General features: G+C 36.5%; 1 protein-coding gene across 1 annotated transcript in view; it reads right to left on the minus strand.

Annotated features, from left to right (window-relative positions):
- Positions 1-1,176: 1,176 nt before the first annotated feature.
- Positions 1,177-13,936, minus strand: part of LOC133321031 (HIG1 domain family member 2A, mitochondrial) — a gene marked incomplete at its 3' end in the record, with an annotated part of 38,373 nt that continues 25,613 nt past the window's right edge. Inside the window, exons 2-3 of the mRNA XM_061530135.1 lie at positions 1,430-1,584; positions 1,177-1,342 (exon numbers count right to left, since the gene is read on the minus strand). Coding sequence (XP_061386119.1) covers positions 1,177-1,342; positions 1,430-1,577 — 314 coding nt within the window. The remainder of the gene's footprint in view (positions 1,343-1,429; positions 1,585-13,936) is intronic.

Here is a 13,936-nt window from a genome sequence, read left to right on the forward strand (position 1 = left end):
ATATATGAAAAATTGAATGCCAATGCTGCATTTACACAAAATCGGAGGAAACTATATACGGGAGCCATATCTAAATCTGAACCGTTTCAACAAAACTTCGCATACATCAATCTGGACCTAATTATGTAGTCTGTGCAAAATTTTGTCGGAAAACAATCTGACAAATATTGGGAAAATACGTGAAATCGGACGAAACTATATATTTAACAATATGTATCTAAGTCTGAAACAATTCCAACAAAACTTCGCATACATCAATACGGACCTAATTCAGTACGCTGTGCGAAATTTTGCTCAAATATTGGCAGTATGGTGTATTATTTACATAAAATCGGACGATACTGTATATGGGAGCTATATCTAAATCTGGACCAATTTTCTCCAATATTTAAAGGATTCGTCCTTGGGTCAAAAAAGTGACCTGTGCCTAATTTCTTCCAAATCGGATCATAAATGCCCACAACAATACATGTACGGACGGAAAGACATGCATAATCGACTCAGAAAGTGAGTCGACCCATGGTTCTCAAGAGGAACCATGGGTCTTTCTCGATTAGTATTGCCTGTTCACAAAGTCATAATACCCTGTAGCACAGTGTGTGGATATGCAATATGGATTTAAAAAAAACTTGAAGTGAATAGTGTGCATTTGAATTATAAATCGTTTGAACATATATATATATATATATTAATCTGTTGGAATTTCTCGGTAATTATCCAAACAATTGAAATTCGTCGCACAGTGTTGCATATCTTACAAATACTCTTCGGTTTCATTTAGTTGTCTATGCATTAAAATTCAACATTTCATATGTTGATTACGACAGATAACTCGATATCATTTCAAATTTATTTATATGAGGCAATATACATAAAAAAAGAGAAAATTAAATGTACTACACGAAATAGAAAATATACGAGAACTGCGTCATAAATTGGAATCATGTATATATCGTATATATGTATTTTCTCACAGCTCTTATACTTTATTATAAACATTTTAGCTTTTTTACAAAAAAAAATACTACAAATTAAATAAAATATTCCCCCAGCGTTATGAAATGCCCCCAAGAACATAGTAAAGTATATAATAGCAACAGGCTATGACTGTTGCACTCTCCTTTTTCCTTCGAGTCCTGCCAAGATAAATGCCAACCGGCATCTCACTACACTCACTTATCTTCCTTCTTTCCGTATGTCATCACAACACCGGTAATCAAGGCAACAACTGTAAAACCTTGCGCCGCAATACGGGCTCTCATCATCATTTGGGACATTCTGCGATTGCCAGTACGGAAATTATACAGACCATAACCCAAGGCACAAGCTGTGGCAATACATCCTATAATAGAGAATGGATGACGTTATGCTATTTTGTTCGTGTTTGCAATTATTTTCTTATATAAGTAAAAATGCATGTCAGACCTACCAATTGGTACCAAGGGATTTTCCTTAATTTTACGCATCATCTTTTCTTTGGTTGTCTCTGGAAACACCGGTCCAGATTCAATGCGCATTTGTATCCAGTCCAATTCTTCATCGGGAAGTTGTACCTTTTGCGGGGTTTGTGAACTCATTTTGTCTGTTTTTGTCAATGTTTTGGTTTCTTTCCTGGTGAAATAAATGAAATCAAGTGTTGGTCAACGTTAAAAAACACTGGTGTTGGTCAGCTGTTTTGGTAGACCGAGTTTGGAGCCAATGCATGAAATATGACGCCGTTTATTTATAACATTTGCTGCCGTAGGTGTGTTTTAGTGAACAATTGGTCTGTTCCCGTACTGCAAGAATCTACTAATTTTTACTACGATAACGAATTTTCCTTTATGATATCGAAGAAAATAGTTAAATCTAGTAGATTCTTGCAGTACGGGAACAGACCAAATGTCGTTTTTTATAACGCATTTGTGATGTGGATTTACGAAATCCTGAAAATAAATTAAATTTATATTTTTTTTTATTTCACCAAACACGTATTTCTGGGTTTCTCTTAAACGAATCATCTAAAAGAGACAAAATCATTTCAGTCGCTCAGCGCACAAATGAAAAATAGAGAAAGGTGATGATATATGGTGTTTTTAAAATTGCTTTAATAATTCGAATTAAACTATATAATGAAAAATGCATAATGCCGCCAATCTTTATTATTCAGAACAGATGTTATAAGTATAAAAGTTATGACTATACCAAGAACTTTGATAAATTTAATATTTTCCAAAAAGTGTAGTTAATCTATATGCGCCGAGCGACTAATTTAAAGAAAACAGTTGCAACATGTCGTAATTTATGTCACAAAAACAGAATTGTATTGTTGTATTTATTTTTAGTTATTCTGACATTAAAGCCACAACATAGATGTATATTTGTCCTTTGTTGACAAAATATGCCTTACCTTGTATATGTACCGAACATGACACAATGAATAGGTAGGCCATCTAGAGCAGCTGATGTCTTGATTAACTGCCGAAGTGCGTAATTTCTACTTGAATTCGATATGCAATGTTGCCAACCATATGAAATATTATATGGAAAAATTTGACAGATCGTCGAGACAAAAACAAATATTTTTGTTTTGATACATCACCTTATTATTGCATCATAGTACCGAGCATGGCACAATGAATAATGTTACGTTATTGGATTTTACTAAATCCCGTGTAGACGTTGTTTTATTTCCCGATACAATTCGTACCAAATAAAACGCGGGTTCTTTCAGATTACGATTATTACAATGACTTTATTCACACAACTTTACTTTACACGACGGTTTCAATTCGCGATCTGATTCACAACTGACTCACTGCCTTTCCATTCCCTCTATTTATATGAGCCCTGCCTGTCGCTACAGAAGTTTCTAGACGATCTGGTAACACCTAGATCACGAACAATCTACCAATGCAACAAACACATTGAGTAACAATAACAACAACAAACTTACTGAGTGAACAATAACAACAACAAACTTGAGTAAACAAACTTACAATAACAACAACACATATACAGGCGAGGGAATAACAAAGAAAGAGGAATAACAACAACACATATACAGGCGAGGGAATAACAAAGAAAGAGGAATGACGTTTAACAAGAATTGTACGACAATAACAAAATAGAAAATGAAAGAGGAAATGGAAGGATGTAGAAAAATCTATACAGTGGTTGTTGTTGTGAAGTTATTCAAATAAACTGCGTAGTAGAAATTTACGTTACAATCCAAATTCTTAAATTAACGGAATTCATCTAAATTAACTTAAATCTAAAGTTATATTCGTAACATTGCCCCCCGCTTAATCCTGTTCGTCCCGAATAGGCACAGTTCCCGTTCCGTAGGGGATCAGCCGCTCCAAATGTACAACTTTCATCTTCGACCTGGGACTGTCGCTCCTCTGGATGCGATAAACGACGTCATTTATTTTCGTGACAATCTTGTAGGGTCCTTCCCAGTGCGTTTGCAATTTGGGGCATAGTCCTTTCTTTCGTTGTGGGTTGAACAATAGTACCAGTTGCCCTTCTTGAAACCCATCGGTATTTGCCGCTCGATCGTACCTTGCCTTCATGCGGTTGCTAACCATTTTTATTCGATGTCGGACTGCATCGTGGACTTTACTAAAAGAGTTTTGGCTGTCTTCATCTTGGTTCACATCGTCGTTTGGGGTAGCACCGAATATCAAATCGCCAGGTAGCTTTAATTCATTTCCGAACAGAACTTTGGCTGGGGTCCGGGATGTGGAATCATGAATGGCCGATCTATAAGCCAATAAAAACTTTGGAATATGCTCATCCCAGTCTCGTTGGCCACTGTCCACCACTTTCCGTAGATGTTCTTCAAGGGTGCGATTGAATCTTTCCACCATGCCATCTGAGTGTGGATGTAGGGGCGTCGTTCTGGTTTTCTTAATTCCGTAGGAGTCACACATTTCCTTGAAGATCGCTGATTCAAAATTCCTACCTTGATCGGAATGAACCTCAGATGGAACACCATAGCGACAAATCCAATTTTTGCTGAACACATCCACAATTGTCCTGGCTTCTTGATTTGGGATAGCATAAACCTCCGGCCATTTACTGAAGTAATCCATGACCACTAAGACATACCGGTTCCCAGAGTCGCTTGTGGGGAACGGTCCAGCTACATCCATTGCGATTCTTTCAAAAGGGGCTCCTGAATTATACTGCTGCATGTAGCCTCGACTCTTCCGTGTTGGACCTTTAGCTTTTATGCACCTTTCACAATTGGCGATCCAGTCGGCAATGGATTTTTGACAGCCGACCCAGTAAAATCTCTGCTTTACCTTTTCAGCGGTCTTTGCTATGCCAAGATGTCCTCCACTTGGCCCATCATGAAACTCCGACAAGACATCTCTTATTTTAGAATCTGGGACGACGATCAAGTTCCGGTGGGATTTACCGTCCTCACTTTCCCATTTGCGGTATAAGCAACCATCTATTATAAGTAGACTGTCCCACTGGGCCCAATAAGATTTTAAAAGAAGGCTTTCGGAGGTAATTTCTTTGCGACTAGGTCGCTTGCCCGTTTCTATGGCCGAAATTATTTTGCCCAGAATGGGATCTCTTCGTTGTTCCGTCGACCAATCTTCTCCCGACTCAAACTGCAATCGTCGGACATCCACGATATTCTCTTTGCACTCAGCCTTTGAGCAGTGGCTGTATTCTACCTTGCATGGCCGACGAGACAGGGCATCAGCATTACCGTGTTTTCCGCCTTCTCTGTGCTCGATTCTGTTTAACGGTGACTCATTGGTGGACTGTTGAGCCATTCTTCTACCATCTTTCGTTAGAGGTGGTGACGATGACCTGGATCGTTTGCGCTTAGCTCTGCATTCGCGCGCAATATGACCTGCTTTATCGCAGTTGTAGCATCTAACCCTGGGCGTAGTCATCCCTACTAACTTTGTTTCTTCTATTACCCGCCTCATGGCGTCCTTGATCAAGTTAACGAGAGATTTGTGTTCGCAACATTCGGTCTCCAGTTGGCGAATCTTGTGGGTCTGGGGCTTAACAATTATTCTTGCCATCTCTTGGGCAAGGGCAAACGACACAGTTTCGGCAAACGACGCTTTTGGTGACGCATATGTTGCACATTTAATCTCAGGGTCACGTATGCCATTCACAAAGGTTTCGATTTTCATACGGTCCAGCAATGGGTGATTCTCTCCTGGATACGCCATTAGCACCAAACGTTCCACCTCAGCTGCAAAGTCTTGTAACGTCTCGTTCGCTCTCTGTACTTTTCCCCTTAGTTCCATAAGGTAGATGTTTTGTTTATGTTCGCCACCGTACTTACGTTCCAGTGCAGCAATAACATCTTCATAGTTGCTTCTAGAAGCGACAGGAATACTCTGTATAACATCAGCAGCACTGCCCTTCAATGCCAGAAGTAGTGCAACCGCTTTGTCGCTGTCGTTCCACGAATTTCTAGAAGCCACTGTCTCGAACTGTAACTTGAAAACATTGAATGACGTAGAGCCGTCGAATACAGGAGGTTTGATTTTTAGTGTGTTATCAGGAACTCGCACCGGACCACCCTTAATTTCCAGTTCTGATATTTTCTTCTCCAGATTCGTAACCCTGTGGTCGTGGACCAGAAATTTCTCATCCACAGACAGAATCTTCTCGTCAACCGACTGCACTTTCTTATCCAACTCTTTTATTTGGACCTCCACGGTTTCCACTCTCCTTCCAATAACTTCTGTAATGTTCTCGAGTTTATCCATCATTCTTCTCGAATTTTCCTCGCTCCTTCTGTAATTTTCCTCAAACATTTTAGCCAGCATTTCTCTTAAATCGTCACCCCTGGCAGAAACTGACGAGGCTTCCCCACCGTTGGATTCGCTAATTTCCGATAAATCCACTTCATCCTTACTGTCAAACTCATATGTATCGATGTTCATACCACGGCGCCCGAACTCATCCAACAGACGTTTTTGTAGCTCAGCCTTGTTGCCAGTAGAGGACAATTCCAATTTATTGAGCTCCTTCTTCAAGTCTTCCACTCGTAGATCCTTGAACTTCATCGTAGTATTATCGTAATCCCACTTCTGACACCAATTGTTACGTTATTGGATTTTACTAAATCCCGTGTAGACGTTGTTTTATTTCCCGATACAATTCGTACCAAATAAAACGCGGGTTCTTTCAGATTACGATTATTACAATGACTTTATTCACACAACTTTACTTTGCACTTTACTTTACACGACGGTTTCAATTCGCGATCTGATTCACAACTGACTCACTGCCTTTCCATTCCCTCTATTTATATGAGCCCTGCCTGTCGCTACAGAAGTTTCTAGACGATCTGGTAACACCTAGATCACGAACAATCTACCAATGCAACAAACACATTGAGTAACAATAACAACAACAAACTTACTGAGTGAACAATAACAACAACAAACTTGAGTAAACAAACTTACAATAACAACAACACATATACAGGCGAGGGAATAACAAAGAAAGAGGAATAACAACAACACATATACAGGCGAGGGAATAACAAAGAAAGAGGAATGACGTTTAACAAGAATTGTACGACAATAACAAAATAGAAAATGAAAGAGGAAATGGAAGGATGTAGAAAAATCTATACAGTGGTTGTTGTTGTGAAGTTATTCAAATAAACTGCGTAGTAGAAATTTACGTTACAATTCAAATTCTTAAATTAACGGAATTCATCTAAATTAACTTAAATCTAAAGTTATATTCGTAACAATAAGTAGTCTATTTAGCGCCGCTGATGTCGTGATTAACTGTCAAAGTGGGTAATTTCTACTTGAATTCGATGTGCAGTGTTTCCAACCATTTGAAATATTATATCGAAAAATTTGACAGATAATCGAGACAGTGGGGAAGTTGAATATTTTTTTACGCCTCGTTGGATTTTAGGTAACGTTGTCAAATATAAATTTTATTTGAAAATCCCAAAATCAAGTATAGATTTGCTGGGGTTGCCATCATCTATTTAGCAAATGAGACTACCTTTAATAATTATGCCATTGAATTAAGTCATGTCATAAGTCATGTCATAAAATATAAATGATTTGCCAAATGCAATATTACATTCCAAGTTGCTAATGTATGCAGACGATGTCAAGCTGTTTATCGCCCATAACTCTATGAAGCCCACGATGACTTAGGATTTATAAAACGATGGGATAAAGAATTCTCTGATCCCTACATTACAAAACAATTTTTTACATCTCTTGTGCGACCCATATTAGAAGATGGCTCTGTTGTATGGGATCCCCAATACACAACATATTCCGATAAAATAGAATCAGTGCAGTTAACCTCTACTTTTTGCACTGAGAGGTTAACATTGAAATAGCGACTTTGTGTTGCCTTCTTACAGTAGCAGGTTAAAATTTATTCCTATTCCTATTATTGCCTACATTAAAAAGGAGACGTATTATGTTGAACAATATGATGGTAATTAAAATCCTTAACGGTAATATACCCTCAGACTTCCTAATTTCATCCATTAGAATAAATGTTCCTTTTCGATCAAGTAGATATTATCAACCATTATACGTAGATTTTCATCGCACAAATTATTCTATGGGAGATCCACTTAGTAAAATGTGTATTGATTTCAATTCTGTATATTCTAAAGTAGACTATAAGTTGTAGCATCTGTAGATATAGCCTATGAACAATGTGGATCAAAAAAATTTAGATATTTATTATATTGTATTTTATTGTACATAGCATGTATATTTATACGCTATCTTAGAATATTCTAATTTTTTAGAAAACATACATTTTCATTATTAAAAAAAAATTCCAATCGACATGCATAACATTTTATGGATTTTATTTTTTTTTTATTAAAATACGTTGGATGTTAACATTCCATGCCAATTGCCGAGTCCACTACTGCATTCATGGTGTGTACAACACATAACATTTACAAAACATCACTTAACAGATGACCACGTTACTACATCTGTCATACGTTACGTATGACACTAACCGTCATGTTTGGCATTAGTTAGCATCTCTGTTTATACTAAATACAACCCTGCCTCCGCTAATGCCAACGATTGGCAATGCTACATTTTATTCGTGTGCTTTCGGATTTTCTGAAAAAATTTCGTTTTCGTCTCGCAAAAGAAAATTTTAATAAATTTTTACATTACGTGTCATTGTTAAACAAATAGAATTTGCATAAAAGTGTAATATAGCAAACTGGGAATATGTGTTCTATCAAATATCGTTGAAAAGTACAGTGTTTCAGCTTAAAAAATCGATGTGCATGTGAACAATTCGAGGAAAACATTTTTTGCTACCATGTTCGTGCCGCTAGTTATGTACATATATTCGTCGTATGTGTGTTTGTTTGTGTAAAATTGTGTGTTCAAAAAGGAGGAATAGAAAAAAAAAACGAGGAGAAACAAATAATAATGATGAACAACGTAATAGCCAAACAACATTATTAACAAAAAGAAAAAAAAAAACCAAACGACGACGTATAGGAAACTGAAAAGGAAAAAACGTCGGCAGAGGCAGCAAATGCTGTGTTGAGAGAATACAAAATAATTTGTATTACTTTTTGCCCAACGAGTGTGTGTGTGGCGGCAATGCATGCATGTATGGCGCGATATACATGGGACATAATTATAAATTAGTTCACAACAATATCTTTAAATAATCAAAGCAATTGAAAAAGAAAAAAAAAAACAATAAATTTTAACTTTGATACAGTTTAACTAGCTGTACGGTGACCGACCGACAAACAAGTCTATAAAAACAACAAAAAGTATTGCCGAGTGATCGACGACGACGTCAGCAGTGGCGGCGACGACGACGACGGTAAATCACATCAACAAAAACCGGTAATCAGTGAGAGGGAAAAATACCTGGCTGGTGTGGTTGGCGGTGACAACAGCACACAGAAATTGATAAAATAAAATTTAGAACTCGACCTTTGTTTTATTTTCAAAACTTCTAACTTGGTCAGCAAAACAACATACCAACAATCAAACAAGGCTAAAAAATACGAAGCAGCAGCAGAATACAACAACAACGTTAACCAAGTGTAAGTTTACCCCAAATTTAAGAGTTAACCCCATTGTTGTTGTTGTTGGTACGTTTACAATTTTAGAAATGTGTGTGATTGAATTTCTTCTCGGCCCGCAATGAAAAAATGCGCGCGCGACCACATTAGCATTGTTGACGCAGGCCAACATGATGATGGAACGCGTTACTGGCTGTTTGCCTCAACACAAACTCCACTCCATCCATCCACCACTGTACATTTCGCTTTAAAATTCCGTTCGTTTGGTGGAATATGTGTTTAGTTGTTGTTGGTGGTGTACAAGTGTTTGGTGTGTATTTGCGCGAAATATGTTGTATTCAAGTGATCCACATTGAATATGCTTTGCTTTTGGTTCTGATTTTGTTGTTGGTGTTTTCTTTTTTGGGGCTTTTACTTAGCGTGTTTCCGCGTATTGGTGTTTAAATGTTTGCGCGTTGACTCTACAATGTTGTTGGATTTTTTGCAGTGTGGTGTATTTTTTGACATGCTTGTCTGTAGGTGTGTGTGTGCAAGCGTGTATTGTTGTGCATGGTTGTGTTTTGTGCTCCATCGTCATCATCATCTTGTTCTAAAAGCCGCGCCACATCACACATAGGCCATGCGTTGTGTTGTGTTTACTGCCTGTGGCTGTGTGTATGTGTCGGTGTGTAATTCTTGTGTTTTTTTTTCTTTTGTTTTTTTTTTCAAACCTCAAATCTAAACTTTTTAACTTCAAATGAATGGAATGATTTATTATTGAATGTCCCATCCTTTTTTTGTAGACAATCGAAATTCATCCCATCCATATATTTTGTGCCCTCTAACGAATTTCTTTTCCCATTGATGATGATGATGATGTTTTTGTGTATTGATCGATTGAAATTCTCACACATATACAGTGGCTCCATCGAATAATCGGACAAGTGGTTGTCAGATATAATAACGCTATACATTTCAAAAAAAAATGTCTAAATGTGTAATTTTTTCGCTTTTATTTACACATTACTTACTTATATTTCTGAACAATACAAAAAACAACAACTTTCCTAGTGATAACAGTAAATTTCGTCAGAAAAACAAAATTAACTCAATTTATTGTGTTCAACGCAAAATCGGACAAAGCAAAGTATCAATGTTTAAAGTCCCGTTATTATGCAAATATTAACTTCAAATCGCTATTTTGTTTGTCATATTCATTCGTAAATTGCATTTAGACCAAGAAAGTGGTAATACTAAATAAAAATAAATGTAAATGGCTCCAAAAGGGAAACAATCCAGTGTGGAAATCAGGCAATTAATAGATAAATTGAGTTATGAAGATAAAACAGTAAGAGAAATTGCCGAATTGGTAGGAATGAGTAAATCTACTGTCCACGACATTATAAAGAGGTTCCGTGATGAGTTCCGATTGACCAATAAAAGCAGAGAAGGTCAAGGGAAGATATTAAATGAGCGAGAAGAGCGTTCGATATTAAAAGAAATAAAACAATATTCATTTTAAACCGCAAAAGAACTTAAAATAAATTTAAAAACTCGCACTGGAAAAGATGTGTGCCTAAATACTATTCGCAATACATTGCATAAATATAATTATTATGGGAGAGTTGCAAGAAAAAAGCCATTTATTAGCCTTAAAAATAAAAACTGTAGTATAAAATATGCCAAGGAGTTTTTACTAAAACCAGACGATTATTGGAAGCAGGTAATTTGATGATAGATCATCTTAAAATAAATTTCTATTGATAGTTTTCATTATATTAAGGTTCTGTTTACTGACGAAAGCAAATTTAATTTGCACGGATCAGATGGGAAGATGTATGTGTGGCGTAAGCCAAATGCTGACTATAATCATGAGAATACAAAAGCCACTGTTAAGCACGGAGGAGGTTCCGTTATGGTTTGGGGCTGCATGTCGAGTGCGGGAGTAGGTAATTTGCATTTTATTGATGGTAAAATGGACAAATTTGTCTACCTCAACATTTTAAAACAAAATGTAAAGCAAAGTGCAGACAAATTGGGTATCGCGAACAACTTTGCCTTTTATCAAGACAACGATACCAAGCACACATCAGGTGTAGCAAAGCTTTGGTTGATCCATAACTGCCCCAAACATATACAAACACCTGCACAGAGCCCAGACCTTAACGTAATTGAGCATCTTTGGGAAGAATTAGCTAGGAGAGTGTATGAAAAAAAATTTAACTCCTTAGTACAGCTTAAGGAGGCTTTACTGGAATCGTGGAACTCCATAGAGCCGGAGGTATGTCAGAATTTGGTCAAATCAATACCGAAGCGTTTACAGGCCGTTCTGGACAACAAAGAATATGCAACTAAATATTAGTTTCTCGATTTTTTGCATTTTTTACCATTGATACTTTGCTTTGTCCGATTTTGCGTTGAACACAATAAATTGAATTAATTTTGTTTTTCTGGCGAAATTTACTGTTATCACTAGGAAAGTTGTTGTTTTTTGTATTGTTCAGAAATATAAGTAAGTAATGTGTAAATAAAAGCGAAAAAACTACACATTTAGACAATTTTTTTGAAATGTAAAGCGTTATTATATCTGACAACCACTTGTCCGATTATTCGATGGAGCCACTGTAGGTATTGTTTCCATTTGAAACAACAAATACAATGGAATAATTTTATACCTGCGTTAACTGATGTTGTTCCTGCAGATGAAGATACTAACCATTGATTCTCATTAATATGGTCGGTCAAATATGTATCTAAATTGATAATTTGACTTGAAATCATTATTGAAATCTCTAGAAGGACACCGCGACAGCCGCGTTGAAGTTTTTATTTTTTTAAACTATTGTAAAGATTTTAAAAAGAGAGTTATATTAAAGGCTTTGAAAAATTGTTATTTAATAAAAAAATTCTCGACCATTGGAATCCTTTTTTAAAAGTGTGTCAAAAACGGCCGATTAGAGCTCAAGACCAAATTTTAAAGGAACCACTTCGCGGACCATTTGGAACACATATTTGTTAAGAGTCTCTGATTTCTTTGAATAGACCCTGTTTAAATGTTTAAATTGCGGACATAAATTTTTTCCGTAGGTGAAAGTCAGTATCATTTTTTGTGAAACTTTGGAGGCCCATTAAGATATGGATATCAATTTGAAGTAGATGAATTCCTGATTAGAAAAATTGTTTTTTTTTTTTTTTTTTTTTTTTTGCTGGAGAGGTACATGCTTCCTTAGATATGCGATTCCAAAATTTCACTGGGTCCCTTATATGGGATTGAAGCTGTTTCCTATGAGCAGAGATTTCCACAAATGTTACGTGACCGATTCTTCTTTTTAATGGCCGGCATTCGGTCCGGAATTTTAGGCTTCTATGGATAGATATCACAAATCCTCCTTTTAAATAAACTTTTAATTTTTTAATAGTAAGGGCACAGAGAGAATTCGGCGATCGTTTTCTTTCGGTAAGCGGTTTTTTTGCATTCCAACAATCATATCAAACACAACTAATGTATGTTCTTTCATATATGTTTCCTACAAAAAAAAATATTATAAATTTCCGTAAAATGCCACAGGTGAGGCACCTTTGAATATGCCCAATAAACTCAATTAAAAACGGAGTTTTTAACTTATGGCTTCGATTTCTCAAAATTTCAAATGGGGTAATAAGATTAGGAAATTAACAGAGTTTTTCACCATAGCCTAAAACTTTAAACTTGAACTACAGTTTCTTTACATACAGACGTTCGCCGAGTAGGACTCGGGTCGTTTATATTGTAGACCCCACTGTCTGTTGAAAAGGATCCGATTGAATTCACCTTTTGAACTCGTAGAAGAGATTCTATCGGTTAGGTTAACGATACGGCTGTCATTTACAGCCGTTCACTCAGATACATTTATCCATTGTACTCATCCTGGTTACCAAAAAAGAAGGAAGTATAGTAGAGGATGTTTAAAGAGTGTTAAAAAATTGAATATTTAAGCCATGTCAGAATCTTGACAAAACTTAGGATCTTCTTGTGGACTATTCCGGATAAGTATGTTAGATTATCGATTTAATATTTGCCAGACTGTATGTGTCTTCTGCTACTTAGTAGTGTACACCTACAGAGTATATGTTTAATTGCTCTTCCTCATCTTCCCAGCATAGTTCACTCCGTTAATGTCCCATTTGGAAATGGGTGATCTAAACCTGCTTTGATCTGTTAATATCAACGATTTATATCTCCAGCAGAGAGGTAGTTTTACGGCGAGAGACCATCTGTTGCCGGCTACCTCGCAGGTTGTACAGATTCCTTAATCGCTAGATTGGACTACTGTGAATCCCCTCGAGTAAGCTCATCGGCTATCTCATTCCCTTCCATGTTACTATGTCCTGGAACCCAACATAATTTAACTACCTGTCATAAATCATGAAGAGCATCTATCGATTAGAAAGACCCCTAAAGAATAATGAGGATATTCTTAGTGGCTTATAAAATTAAAGTTATTTTAGAGTTGGAGAAATTCCTTATCCACTACGGTCAGCAGTATCACATTTTTTCACTATTTTTCACATTGAAAAATCACACACTGCACACTGCGTTTTCCTCATCCGTCAAGGAATGGCAAGGACCATTTATGAATGTTTGGGATTGTCTTGTCATCAAACAATCATTCAGACGATTGCACCATCCTGAATGTAACTGACTCAAACCTACGTTGGTCGCCCTTTGACCAACGAAGTTGAAGTTCGAAGTTTTTCAATAATTGAATTTAATACATATTCCCCAATCTCCATCCAGTTATAAAAACGGAAACCAAAACATTTTCGCAGTAAGGATTCCTTTTCAGATATCAGATATAAAAATATTGACAATATTTGTGTGCTTATGCATCTATTATTTTCCGACCGTAAGATTAAAGAACAAGATTTTATGCCATCTAACAT

The sequence above is a fragment of the Musca vetustissima genome, unplaced genomic scaffold, assembly GCF_032173495.1.
Source record: "Musca vetustissima isolate MV318-11 ecotype Yass unplaced genomic scaffold, APGP_CSIRO_Mvet_v1 utg3598, whole genome shotgun sequence".
NCBI classification, from domain to species: Eukaryota; Metazoa; Arthropoda; class Insecta; order Diptera; family Muscidae; genus Musca; species Musca vetustissima.